We start from the raw sequence: 14612 nt of genomic DNA on the forward strand, positions 1-14612 counted from the left end.
TCTTCTTCTCATTCTTTTGGAAAACCTTATAAGGGTGTGTATAAGCCTAAAATTAAGTTGGGTGTTAAATTTGAACTGCCAAAATATTGTGGGGAATTAGATACTGAGAAGTTAGATGATTTGGTTCAACAAGTAGAGGTTTATTGTAGAGTTCAAGGTCTTCTTGATGATGCCTCTAGAATCTAGTTGGATACCCTTCAGTTGGGAGGTAAAGATCTCACCTAGTAGGAGAGTAGAACTCGGTCATAAATCTCACAACATGGTAGAGTTAGTTTGACTTGGTCAGAATTTGTTGGTGCTCTTAGGAAGCAATTCCACCCCTTTGGTATATGCAACAGTTAATGATGAACTGGCAAAGTTTTAGGCAATGGAAAGGGCAGTATGTCCAAGAGTACACCCATGAGTTCAGGAAGAGGGCTATTGTATTGGATGTCCCTTTGTATACACAGAATAGTTTGTTAAAGTGCATAGGTGGTTTGCACTCATATATTAGACATTCCATTTTGGTCTTGAGTCCTAGTAACTTGGACAAAGTTTGTGTCCAAGCCACACACTTAGAGGTAGGAGGAAAGGGTTCTTTGATAACAAGTTTGGTGATGGTAGCTCTGTACAGAAGTCATCCAAAGTTGTAGAGTCATCTAAAGGAGAGAAGACAACTACTACCAAAAAGAAGGATGCTCAGTTGACTTTGACATGCTCACATTGTGACAGGAACGGGCATGATGAAGAACATTGTTGGCAGTTACATCCTGAATTGAGACCAACGTGGGCTCAGAAAAAGGATCAGAAAAAAAAAGGAAAGGAGAAGACCACAAATGTTGCCATCGATCTTGGTTCAGATTCTGAGGATGAATCTAAGATTTTTGTGATGGGTTTTAAAGGTAAAGATCCCATTGCTTGTGTTTCTTCTGATAGTTGTGCTTCTACTTCTCGAGTTGATATTGTTAGTGAAGATCCAAATAGAAATGAACTTTTTCATGCAAGGGTTATCGCTAAGAATGTGAAAATTGATGCACTCATAGATAGTGGTTCTCAATTTAACTTGATTTCTGAAAGAGTTGTCAAAAACTTGGGATTGAAAACCACACTGCATAAGAGACCCTATCCACTAGGTTGGATTTGTGAGAATGGTAAGTTGCAAATAACAAGGCAATGCACCTTACTATTCACGATCACAAGCAAGTTTGGGGATGAGGTACAATTCGATGTGGTTCCATTGGATATCTGTGGAATAGTTATCGGAAGCCCTTATCTATTTGATCGAAAGGCTATTTTCTATTGAGAGAAGAATCATTATCATTTGTTTAAAGATGGCTTGTAGTATATGGTGCATTCTCACAGATTTAAGACTGATCATTCTTTTGTGAATACAGGACAACTAAAGAGGGTGATTAATGCAAGTAAGGATTTGACTCTCATGTCTGTCAATTCAGGTGTTTCAAGGAAGGATACAGAGGTGGTCAAGGCTACTGATGAACAAATGCTGTAGGATATGCCAACAACACATCTTGTGGAGATAGAAAATGAAAGCATGGATAATTGGGATCCTTCTGGTAAAAATGTTCCTATGGTGAAAGACCATTATGTTGTTGATTTGTTCACTTTTGTATTTGCATTGTTTCTCAGTTTGATACTAGTCAGTGGTTATTGGTTAGTGGCTACAACAGTTGATGTAGAGGCATATGGGAGTGATATCATGATGTTTATAATCAACAATATTTTTGTAGTCTTAATCTTCATTGTGAGTCAGGTACATAGATGCATAGATGATACAGGGCAAGTGGAGAGGTCAAGTCCTCACTCCATGTCAGTATAGATACCTTCAATGGGAAGGCATGATCTGGGGGATCATTTTTAGTGAATTTTTAAGTTTTCCATATTCTCCATATTTTTGTTCCATTGCAAAATTTTTGGAATACCAACTCCAACACAACTCATTTTATTTGAAACAGGCTCCGTATGTGGGAATGGTGCTTAGTCAAAGTTTGGGTCAAATCAGGTACAAAGGCCATTAAAAAAAAGGGTGAAAATTTGACCTTTTCAAAATTGGTCAAAGTTGGTATCATCTCAAAGGTCTCATCGAGACGATTATGATGACGTTTGTTTCGTTGAAATTGGAGAGCGTACGCGGAAGTTATCACTCGTCAAAGGTGGGTTGATCAAGTTGACCAGAGTTGACCAGTGTTGTCAACATGATGTCATCATGTTGTTTTAGCAAAGCAAGTGAGGTGGCATCTTCAACCAACTAATGATGGACACATGGCAAATCAGTTGGCATTTATTATATGTGAAAACACCACCCAAGTTAATTAAAAAACAAAAATGAGGGAGATTGTGGGCCCAAGCCACACCTCCATAATGTGAACGCACATCAAACCTCATTTTTAGCAAATGTTATATTTGAATCCCAACTAATATGTAGCAAACAACCCTCATATTTTTCTTAAAAAAACTAAGGAAGTCCAAAATTATGGTAATTTAAGGGCTTAAACTAAATATTGAAAGATTACTAAATCTTTTTAATGGATTGGGGATTATTTTTGGGGGATATTGTTAGTCCCATATTTGAGAATAAATATTAAAACTACTATGAGGGGTTTATAATTTATCCCAATGGATTATTAGGGAATTTCCTAAAGATTTTTAGTGATAAATGGAGATATGGGTATATTTGAGAATAATATGGTTTTAATTCATAATAGCAAATAAATTTGTATAAAAGGAGGTATGTTGGACATTATGAGGGGAGATAATTTTTGTAAGTGAATTTGGGAAATTAGTCAAGAGATTGGAGAAGAAATTTTGGCTAAGTGTTTTCTAAGTTTTTTTGTAATTTGCAAGTGGTGAAGCGACAGGAAGTTATTGTGGATTTTGGTGATTCAGTCCTGCACTTCGAAAAGTGGCGTTGTATGGATAAGAGTGGCTTTGTAACTCTTTGTAAACTCATTTTTGGAGCATAATTGAATTGGTCTCACCTAGTTGGGCAGACCCAAAGACTTATTCACCTTTTGGCGAACTCCGTAATCAAATCCTGTTGTTTGTGTCTCCTTTCTCTTTCTCTCTAATTTTTCTATTTCATCACTTTAATTTATTTGTAATTAAACATTTATGTACATGCTAATTTCAATTTGTTAAGCATTGTAATGTTAGCGTTTTTATGAAATCAGTCATAGATCCTTAATCAGATCAAGTTTGGTATCAGAGCTAGTTTGACTAGTATTGCAGATTTTGAATGCTGACAAGATCCAAGCTCTTGCAAGGCCAAGGTGAGCTTGAAGGTTACAATCCTGAAATCGGGAAATGAAGGAAATTTCCAAATAAGTCTGTGTCTAAAATGGAGGTACTTGAGGAGATCAATGAGAAGGAATTTCGAAGAGCTTTCATGTCTCTGAGCACGAAGGTGGATTTCTTCTTCAACGAGCACAAAGAGCGAAAGGCACATGAAGAAGGTTCATCAAAGCAGGAAGATCATGAAGATAAGAAGGATAAATGACCACCTGGTGGGGAAGGTCCTCCTTCATCTCCTTCTCCTCCTCCTTCCCATTCTTCTTCTCATTCTTCTAGAAATCCTTATAAGGGTGTGTATAAGCCTAAAATTAAGTTGGGTGTTAAATTTGAACTGCCTAAATATTGTGGCGAATTAGATGTTGAGAAATTAGATGATTGGGTTCACCAAGTAGAGGTTTATTGTAGAGTTCAAGGGCTTCTTGATGATGCCTCTAGAATCCAGTTGGCTACCCTTCGGTTGGGAGGTATCGCTCTCACCTGGTGGGAGAGTAGAACTTGGTCTGAAATCTTACAACATGGTAGAGTTAGTTTGACTTGGTCAGAATTTGTTGGTGCTCTTAGGAAGCAATTCTACCCCTTGGGTCATATGAAATAGTTAATGATGAACTGACAAAGTTTTAGGCAAGGGGAAGGGCAGCATGTCCAAGAGTACACCCATGAGTTCAGGAAGAGGGCTATTGCATTGGATGTCCCTTTGTATACACAGGATACTTTGTTAAAGTACATACGTGGTTTGCACTCATATCTTAGACATCCCATTTTGGTCTTGAGCCCTAGTAACTTGGACGAAGTTTGTGTCCAAGCTACACACTTAGAGGCAGGAGGAAAGGATTCTTTTGATAACAAGTTTGGTGATGGTATCTTTGTATAGAAGTCATCCAAAGTTGCAGAGTCATCTAAAGGAAAGAAGACAACTACTACCAAAAAGAAGGATGTTCAATTGACTTTGACATGCTCACATTGTGACAGGAACGGGCATGATGAAGAACACTATTGGCAGTTGCATCCTGAATTGAGACCGACGTGGGCTTAGAAAAAGAAAGGCAAGGAGAAGACCACAAATGTTGCCATCGATCTTGGTTCAAATTCTGAGGATGAATCTAAGATTTCTGCGATGGGTTTGAAAATTAAAGCTCCCATTGCTTTTGTTTCTTCTGATAGTTGTGCTTCTACTTCTCGAGTTGATAGTGTTCCTGAAGATCGAAAGAGAAATGAACTTTTTCATGTAAGGGTTATCACTAAGAATGTGAAATTAATGCACTCATAGTGGTTCTCATGTTAACTTGATTTCTAAAAGTGTTGTCAAAAACTTGGGATTGAAAACCACACCGCATAAGAGACCCTATGCACTAGGTTGGATTTGTGAGAATGGTAAGTTGCAAATAACAAGGCAATGCACCTTACAATTCACGATCACAAGCAAGTTTATGGATGAGGTACAATTCGATGTGGTTCCATTGGATATCTGTGGAATAGTGCTCAGAAGCCCTTATCTATTTGATCGAAAGGCTATTTTCTATCGAGAGAAGAATCATTATCATTTGTTTAAAGATGGCTTGCAGTATATTGTGCATTCTCACAGATTTAAGACTGATCATTCTTTTGCAAATACGGGACAACTAAAGAGGGTGATTAATGCGAGTAAGAATTTGACTCTCATGTCTATCAGTTAAAGGTGTCTCGAGGCAGGATACAGAGGTGGTCAAGGCTACTAATGAACAAATGTTGCAGGATATGCCAACAAGACAACTTGTGGAGATAGAAAATGAAAGCATGGATAATCGGGATCCTTCTGGTAAAAATGTTCCTGTGTTGAAAGACCATTATGTTGTTGATTTGTTCACTTTTGTATCTGCATTGTTGCGCAATTTGATACTAGTTAGTTGTTATTGGTTAGTGGCTACAACAGTTGATGTAGAGGCATATGGGAGTGATATCATGATGTTTATAATCATTAATATTTTTGTACTCTTAATCTTGATTGTGAGTCAAGTACAAAGATGCACAGATGACACAAGACAAGTGGAGAGGTCAAGTCCTCACTCCATGTCAGTATAGATATAGCTTTTGGAGGTCCAAATGTCCTTCAGTGAGAAGGCGTGATCCGGGGGATCATTTTTAGTGAATTTTTAATTTTTCCATATGCTCCATATTTTTGTTCCATCGCAAAGATTTTGGAATACTGACTCCAATGCAACTCATTTCGCGTGAAACATGGTCCATATGTGGGAATGGTGCTTAGTCAAAGTTTGGGTCAAACCAGGTATAAAGGCCGTTAAAAAAAAAGGTGTGAAAAATTGACCTTTTCAAAACTGGTCAAAGTTGGTATCATCTCAACGGTCTCGTCAAGATGATTCCGATGATGTTTGTTTCATCGAAATTGGAGATCATACGCAGAAGTTATCATTGGTCAAAGTTGGGTTGATCAAGTTGACCAGAGTTGACCCGTGATGTCAGCATGATGTCATCATAATGTTTTAGCGGAGCAAGTGACATGACATCTTCAACTAACTATTGATGTACACATGATAAATGAGTAGGCATTTATTATATGTGAAAACACTGCAAAAGTTAATTAAAAAAAAATAATGAGGGAGATGGTGGGCCCAAGCCACCTTTCCATAATGTGAATGCACGTCAAACCTCATTTTTAGCAAATCCTATATTTGAATCCCAACTAATATATAACAAACAACCCTCAGATTTTTCTTAAAAAAACTAAGGAAGTCCGAAAGTATGGTAATTTAAGGGCTAAAATTAAATATTGAAAGATTACTAAACCTTTGTGATGGATTGGGGATTATTTTGGGGGATATTGTTAGTCCCATATTTGAGAATAAATATAAAAACTATTATGAGGGGTTTATAATTTCTCCCAATGGATTATTAGGGAATTTCTTAAAGATTTTAGTTATAAATGGAGATATGGGTATATTTGCAAATAATATGGTTTTAGTTCATATTAGCAAAAAAAATTGTATAAAAGGAGGTATGTTGGACATTTTGAGGGGAGATAATTTTTGTAAGTGAATTTGGGAAATTAGTAAAGAGACTGGAGAAGAAATTTTGGCTAAGTGTTTTCTAAGTTTTTTTGTAATTTGCAAGTGGTGAAGCAAAAGGAAGCTATTGTAAATTTTGGTACTTCACTCTTGCACTTTGAAAAGTTGCATTGTGCGGATAGGAGTGGCTTTGTAACTCTTTGTAAACTCATTTTTTTAGCATAATTGGATCGGTCTCACCCAGTTGGGCAGACCCGAAGACGTAGTCATCTTGTGGCGAACTCCGTAATCAAATTCTGTTGTTTGTGTCTCTTTTCTCTTTCTCTCTAATTTTTCTATTTCATCACTTCAATTTATTTGTAATTAAACATTTATGTACATGCTAATTTCAATTTGTTAAGCATTGTAACGTTAGCATTTTTATGCAATCAGTCATAGATCCTTAATCAGATCAATTTTTTAAGTCATATTTGGATCCCTATAACTAGATGCATAGTTCATTTTAAGCTATCACTTCTCAATTGAAACCTTGGTTGCACAAACAACATCAATGTTTAAATGGCCCACCAATTGAACTTACACACTAAACAAATGTATGCAAAATACACCAACTTTTTCCCTAATTGACCTTCCACACATCTTCGATGTACCCATTACACACCAAAGTGTAATTGCTAGTTGATAGAAATACAAAGAGAACATTACTCTCCGCCTGAATAGGCAGGGACTAGTAAGAAACTATATCATTATAGTACTAAGTAATTGTAGCTTCTCCTCCTGTTTTAATAGTTTCCTCACCGATGGTTCAAGTGGCTTTTGCCAATTTGCGCGCCCATCGTTTCTTATTATACCTATATAACAGGATGGGCACCGCCACTAGGCCCCCGACAACTACCGATGCAACAGACGACAAAGTGACGACTTGCCCACTTATACGACCCTCCCCGGTCTTACACAAGAGAGCAAAGTGCTCACAATTGTTCCTAACCACATCGTACTCTCCAAACCCATATTTAAGCAGCTCCTTTGAACGACATATTACATTTTCCGGGACATCAGAAGCGGCAGACGCGCACCATGGCTGTTTTGTTAGAGTAGAAGTGATTCCTCTTCCATATTCATATCTATAAATCTTTCCGCCCAATAGAAAGCAATCTAAGCAACTCACTACGACTCCACTCGTTTCGCTGCGGTACCTGCAATTAGGGCACGGCCCCACTGGAGGACTGGAACTTGCAAGAATCGTGCCTTCTACGGAATTTTGAAAATGTATTACTCGATTCTCCCCAATATAAATACCTGTACATGAATCTCCCAAAACAATTGAAACCAAAAATGGTAAGAACATTCGTAAACAATTTCGAAGCCCACTGCAACAAATCCATTAAAAAGAAATAAAAAATTGAAAAATTAATGATGAGTGTACCGTGGTGGTCGTAGGAGCCCCGCGAAGTGTAAATGTGATCCCCGGCTAAGATTTCACTTCTGCTCATCTCAACGTGGATGCGGGGCCTCGGTGCGCAGGGAGTATTCTCCATTTCAAGCCTTGGGACGCTGCATTGTTGGATAAAATCTCATGGTTTTATAATGGAAAAGATGTTAATAATGTGTTTGCTTAGTCATTAAGGTAAGAACCTGTGTTTATAATTCCTTAAGTTATTCTCTAACCACTAACAATAGCTTTAAGTTGCGTTTATCTAACGCTACTGCTACTGTCTAATGCTCCTGGAAATATTGTTCACATATAATTCTTTTTTTTAACTCGGTCAAGATCGGTATAATATAATTTTGTTAGGAAAAATGGTTCCGGAATGGCTGCCGAGCTTCCTCTTGTGACAAGTGCCGCTGCTTATCAATTATGGATTAGCCGAATCAGAATTTGAAATAGTTCTTGTAAGTTTACTTTAAGCATATTTATTTTTTAAAGTTTTTTATTTTTATTTTTTTAAAGTTATTCTTTACCTTAATAACTTGACCTTAATAACTTGAGAATTTCATATGAGGTTTTTGTAAATGTTATCTTAACAAATTCATACATTAGGAAGGTGAAGAAAATAATCTTTCTATTATGATTTTTATTTAAATTATTCTTATAAGTCAAACTTCATTTCCACCCATCAAATCGTTCATATGATATCATGAGGATTTACATAATAAATTTATCTCATAGTGCCTTCATCCAAAGAATCGTAAACAATACCTCTAGTTTTTGGTTTTAGGAGATTTTAGATCTATATTTTATGTGCAAGTCAACATATTTGTTAATTGTTAAATTTAATTAACTAAGAAATAATATTTAACTATATTAATTATAAGATTCTTATCTTTGAAAGGTCTAAAATTTCCACCGCAATGGATTAAAGCCTTTAATTTCATTGATTTGTTTCAAACTATACTTGCTACTGATTTAGATTATTAGAGATTGGGATTATGCACCATTTTCCAATTTGTATAACATTGTAAATTAAAAACTTATCATTAATGTTGGTTAAAAAATTAATTTGGTAAAAAAACTAGTTTCTTTTTGAAACTTCTATAATAGTGTTTCAATTGTAGTCATTCTTGCACTATCTTGGTAGTTTAAACCAAAAGGCTAAAAAGACTATTCTTCAACATCATATAAAATTAGGATTCCTCCACTTTCCACTTCACTTTTCACTAAAATTCACTATAAGCTCACATGTCAAAAAAATCCAAAAAATAAAATCAAATAGCATGTTACCCACCATATTCTATCGCAAAATTGGCACACCCACATGCCTAAATAAAAGCTCTGTAACTACAAAATTAAGTTGACTTTGATCTTTGGGCTGCACTTAACAAAGACGAGAGTTTTTTAATTAAAATATTTTAGCGTACCAAAAAATCAAATGAATAACACTCAAAGAATAAAAATATAAATATGTAAATTTAATCTCTAGAATGCATAGATTGTTTCGAGTTTCTAAAGCATTTTCAAGAAATTCATGCTGTGGATTTTCTACAAATGACTTGTATTGATAAAGTGATAAATTCATGGACAAAGCATTTCCATTTGTAATTCTTAAGGTTTGATATACCTATTTGGTTGTTTTCATTCTAATAAGCTTTGTGATCGTTTGTTGCATGTTTTATTTCTATTGATGGCATACATCTCTTGGTTTTTTCCATTGCAATAATCTTTGCAATATTTATTGCATGTTTCAATTCTATTGATGAGACCGATATTTATGGTGAAACCCATCAAGTCTTCATAGATAACACTACCATTAGTTATTCTATATTTATATTTGATATCAAAGGTTCCATATGAATTTGTCAAGTAATAGAGCAAGGATACAATTGTGGTAATGAATTCTAAATAAAACATAATGGAACACATTGCAAAATTTTCAAACCATCATGCACATTTCAAAAATTAATTCAATTTTTGCATGGAATCTTGGATTATAAATAAACTAAAATAATATGAACTCCTCACTTTAACATGATCCAAGAATTACTAAGAAATCAAATTTATTGTAGTGAAAGTGTAAATTGAAAACAAGTGAAACCCTACTCCAAGTTCTTTATATAGGATCAATGTTTGATACTCCAATTACAACCACGCCAATAATAATAAGGACCACATTTGTCAAAGAATATAGATGACGTTACAACTTTGCAAAAAAACTAATAATCCTCAATTTTAAAAAAAAGTTCAAATAAAATTTTCTTGTAAAATAATTCACCAAATACTAGTAAAAAAATTAATTTTAAATTAATTATCCACTTTTAAAGTATGCTAAAATATAGTCTATTTTAAAAATACTAGAAAATCTATATTGAAAAAAAATCTTTGTAAAATACTCTAAGAGATGAAAATTTAAAAAATATATAACATTCATAAATATGAGAAAATCATCAAATTTAATACTTTTTAAACAAAAAAGAAGATTATAAGGAAACATAAAATTGATGATAAATAACTTTTGGATTCGATTGTGTGCAATTTTTTGATCATCAATGTTTCATATGACACTCTGCGATCCATCATTAGGATGAATGAGAGATCAAGGATCAATGTAAAATGGTTGTTTGCAGGCCCAGGGGGATAATATAGAGGGGTGAGGGTATGGAGAAAAGGAGAGGAGGGGGGATGGCATGAAGACCAAGGATATGGAATATATATATATATATCTGTGTGTGTGTGTGTGTGTGTGTGTGTGTGTGTGTGTGTGTGTGTATGTAGCATCCTAAAATTGCACCCCTTGCAATTTCAACCTCATTTGGGTCTTCACCTTAGTGTTTGTGCCCATTGGCCTGATTGAAGGCCTCATGCACATCACAAACATCAAAAACCCTTATTGGCACCCCCTTGGACACCTTGATCGTAACCCAAAATAGGGTAGGACCAAAGCATGGTACCATGGTCCTCCCTAAAGTGGGCCCTCTTTAAACCCATTTTTAGCATTTCAATTTTAAGTGGGACTTGCCTCTCGGTGTTGGTTCATGTTGGAAAATTAATCAATTTTCCCGACAGAGAAGTACATAAAGAGGATTTCCCCTCTCATTTGGACATCTATCTATCACATTCAAGAAGCATTTGAACACACGATTGAGATCAAGCAATCAAGTATTCAAGAGAAATTGACCATCTCTAGTCTTCCTTCAAGCCCTAGAGTAGCAATAAAGTGAAGATTCAAGCATTGAAGTGGACATCTACATCCTCTTTCATTAAACCCTAATTCCATGTGGACACAAGCAAAAGTTCACTAGGAGGTATAATCCTTTAATTTACAGTCATCATTTAGAATCTCTCTTAACAGGAGAACCTTTCCTTTTAGTCATTTCAATCACATTTATCTACATAGAAGGAGAAATCATCAAATCAATTTTCACTGTGAGGGAGGAATTCCTTTACATTTAAAAGATGGGAGGAATCCACTAGAATCAGTCACAAATTAGATAAGGACTGAATACTAAGTGGGTTGACTGATTATGATGTGTATTTCCCTCTTTTGTAAGTTGAAATGCTAATTTAGGGTAAAAAGCTGAAATTGAAGACAAAACTGAGAAAACTAATGAGCTAAAAGTTTAGGATTTTGTTGTGCACCTAGATTTGAGTAATATAAGATGATTCGGATCTTCCCTCAGAAAATACCCCGAAAGAGCAAGGATGATGACATGGCGACATAGTCCTTTGAATTTTTTGCACACCAAAAAGGGTTGTTCCATCTCTGTATCTAAGGATTATTCTGAGAAGTACAGGTGCGCACCTATTTATTGCATACCGAAAGAAAGGGAATTAGGTTGGGAATAGGGGCTTGCCTACGTCAAACCCTAGTTTAGGAATTAACCTTGAATGAAATATTGCAAATACTTGAAATGAATGATGGAAAGGTATACCTCAGATCTTCAATTAATGATAATGATGCTTCACTTCTTGAATGTAATCACATAAGTTGTGCGAAATGGCATGAACATGAAAAAATCCTAACACACATACATGCTTGCAAATGAATAATGTAATGTTGCTTCACAATTGATAGATGAAGAGTATCCAACCTTGAAGACCTCTAGAAATGCTTGATGATGAATTCTTTAAAGCTTGAATTCTTGATTGCTTGAATGTGGTTCTCCTTGCCTTAGATCTTTGTATTTGCCCTTTTTGTTTCCTTCAACCCAAATGAGAGGGGTAGGCCTACATATATACTTTCCTATCATCAAACATATTAATTTTCCGACATAGGTTGACATAGAGAAGTAATTCCCACTCAAATTTTGGATGGGGTCTTGGATTGAAATTGGGCCCCAATGAGGGAGGACCATTGTGTGGCGCCATGGTCCCACTGAGGACCATGGTGTGGTGCCATGGTCCCACTAAGGACCATGTTGTGGCGCCATGCTCCCACTGAGGACCAAGGATCCACGCCATAGTCTTACCCCAATTGGTCCAGGGTTAAGAGGTCCCCATAAGGTACAAGATGAAAATATGGTATTTATTGCATGGTAAAGATATTAATAGGTCCCGATCAAGCATGAGGATGAGAACACTAAGGTGAGGGCCCCAAATATGGTCAAAATTGAAAAGGGCGCAATTTTAAGATGTTACACTTTGTCCCCACTTTAGCGGGAGTATGAGCTTATACAAATACTCATAGTAGAGTAGAAGAAAGAGACATGAAGGAGAGAAGGAATGCAAAGCAAGATCACAAGGAGTATAAGATATCTCTGATTTTGAGGAACTAAGCCCCCAATCTTAGGATCTTCTCACTCAAACATATGCAAGGGCACATAACACAAGGGGTTAGTACTAAAAACAAGACCTCAAGTCAAATGGCTGAAGAGACCTTGATATCAAAATGCCTCAACAAATAATATCATTCTTGAAAAAAAATTCCATCTCGTGAGCACAAGTGATCACATAAAAGAGAAAAGAAAGCATCATCCATGAACTATCGATAGAAAAGCTATGAGTTTATGAGAGGAAGAAGAGAGAGAGCATGAATACACACTAGATATGTTTATCCAGGTGATCCATGAGAAGAATGATGAGAGAGAGAAAGGGAACATAGATACCTCACCCTTATATGTTTTCATCTAGGTGATCCATGTTGGGAAGGAGAGTAGGAATAGTCTAATCCCTAGTCCACTAGTTCTACTCATCCTCATGCCTGTGTGCGAGTGCTTTTTTGTTTCAAGTGTATAGCACCCCATTTAAGAGTTTGTTTCCTCTGGTTTCGAGTGTGCTTCAACCTATTTAAGACATAATGTAAATGCAAATGCCAAGGGGTGAATGACATATACATACCTGGTTTCATGGACATCTCATATAAGATCTTTTCTCTGGTTTCAGTTGTAGTGTCCCTCCTAGACTTGCATTTTGATTTGCATTCTGATCTGGTTATTTTGATGGATGTTTATGACTCTTCTACTATTTTGAGATGGTATCTATGATACTAGGACCTTATGTGGACTCATGGTATTTGAGATGACTCTTTATGATTGGTTACTTTTATGATTGGTGATGCGAGACTTATTATATGATATTTGATTCTTGTGGATGTTGATTTGGTATCTCCTAGATGGATGGATTTATATGACTAGTGGATTCACATATGATTATTTGTTTATATGTATTATGAGATTGATTATGATACTAACCTTACTTCATGGTGATGGTTCTACGCGTTGTTTTGATATTGTATTGCATGATTATCTTTGTGAGTAGAGATGATGCCATATCACTCATTCTAAGCGTGATATGTCATCGTGATTCACTATCGCTTGCTTGTCTAATATGATGAATATGTATCGTATATGCTGTGTTTAGTCTTTGATGCAGGTTTGCAGGTACCAGACATTGACTCCACCTAGCTTCATAGGTCTGAGCATGTCCTATCCCAATGGAAACTTGTTGGATATGACATAGTTTCCCTCACACACTCTTGGTCTAAGGTGTATACCTTGTTAGTTTATTTTGATGTCTTTTGCTTGGTCGATTCCCCTTTAAGGTCAACTAGAGATGTCGCGTATTGGTTAAGTCTCTTCTAGCTTATTTCGTAGGTCATGAGGTCAAATTTCTTTGGCTTCTTATTTTGATCAGTCGTGGCTTGATTATTGACTTTATTGCATGATTGGATTATTTATTTTAATTAAGAATTAATTAAGGAATTATTTTTTAATTTAATTTATTGATATTTAATCGAGATTTATTTATTGTATATTTATTTAATTTGTTTTATTTATTATTGAAGATGACTTTTTTTTTTGATCGGTAAAAGGCCTAAACCAAAATTTTATTAATCAATAATAAAATGTACAACACTCCACTCGTGCGGGCACTGGTAGGAAAGAGTGGAGGCGAGAAAACCTTCGGCCTTTCCCGAGACCAAAGTCCAGAAAAATCCTTCAACTACAATATCAAGATTTTTGAAAATTACAATAGCACCCCAGGCTAAGGGTGATCAAGGTGGGAAAATATTTTTTTTCCCTTATAAGCCCCTTTCCACATATTACAATTATCAATGCTCTTCTCGTGCCCTGTCCTGAGTTTGATCTTTGATTTAATGTTGTTTATAGACCGTTTCAGCATAGCTAACTTCCTTTCTTTTGTTTAAGATGGCCTTGGTCCTCCTACATGATTAGTTTTCATACCACTTGCCAAAATTGTTAGTAAAATTTAATTTTCCTACTATATTTTATATTCCAGTCAAGGATTATTCCTCAGCCATTTATCCAATTGGATCTGTCATTCCAAAATTTGAACACAGAAATATAATTAGAGAAATATAAACAGAGTGTTTCGATTTCCTACAGAGTTCATAGTAATTCCCTTTTTGAAAAATGCACATCAATAGTTAT

The 14612-nt window shown here is 35.7% G+C and overlaps 1 protein-coding gene across 1 annotated transcript; it reads right to left on the minus strand.

Annotated features, from left to right (window-relative positions):
• Positions 1–6871: 6871 nt before the first annotated feature.
• LOC131074898 (protein LEAD-SENSITIVE 1) lies at positions 6872–7867 on the minus strand. Its single transcript, XM_058011631.1, has 2 exons — positions 7714–7867; positions 6872–7586 (listed from the first exon to the last, which is right to left on the minus strand). The coding sequence occupies exons 1-2, from the start codon at positions 7823–7825 to the stop codon at positions 7093–7095; spliced, it is 606 nt and encodes a 201-aa protein (XP_057867614.1). The 5' UTR covers positions 7826–7867; the 3' UTR covers positions 6872–7092.
• Positions 7868–14612: the final 6745 nt, after the last annotated feature.

Source organism: Cryptomeria japonica, chromosome 3 (genome assembly GCF_030272615.1).
Source record: "Cryptomeria japonica chromosome 3, Sugi_1.0, whole genome shotgun sequence".
NCBI lineage: Eukaryota > Viridiplantae > Streptophyta > Pinopsida > Cupressales > Cupressaceae > Cryptomeria > Cryptomeria japonica.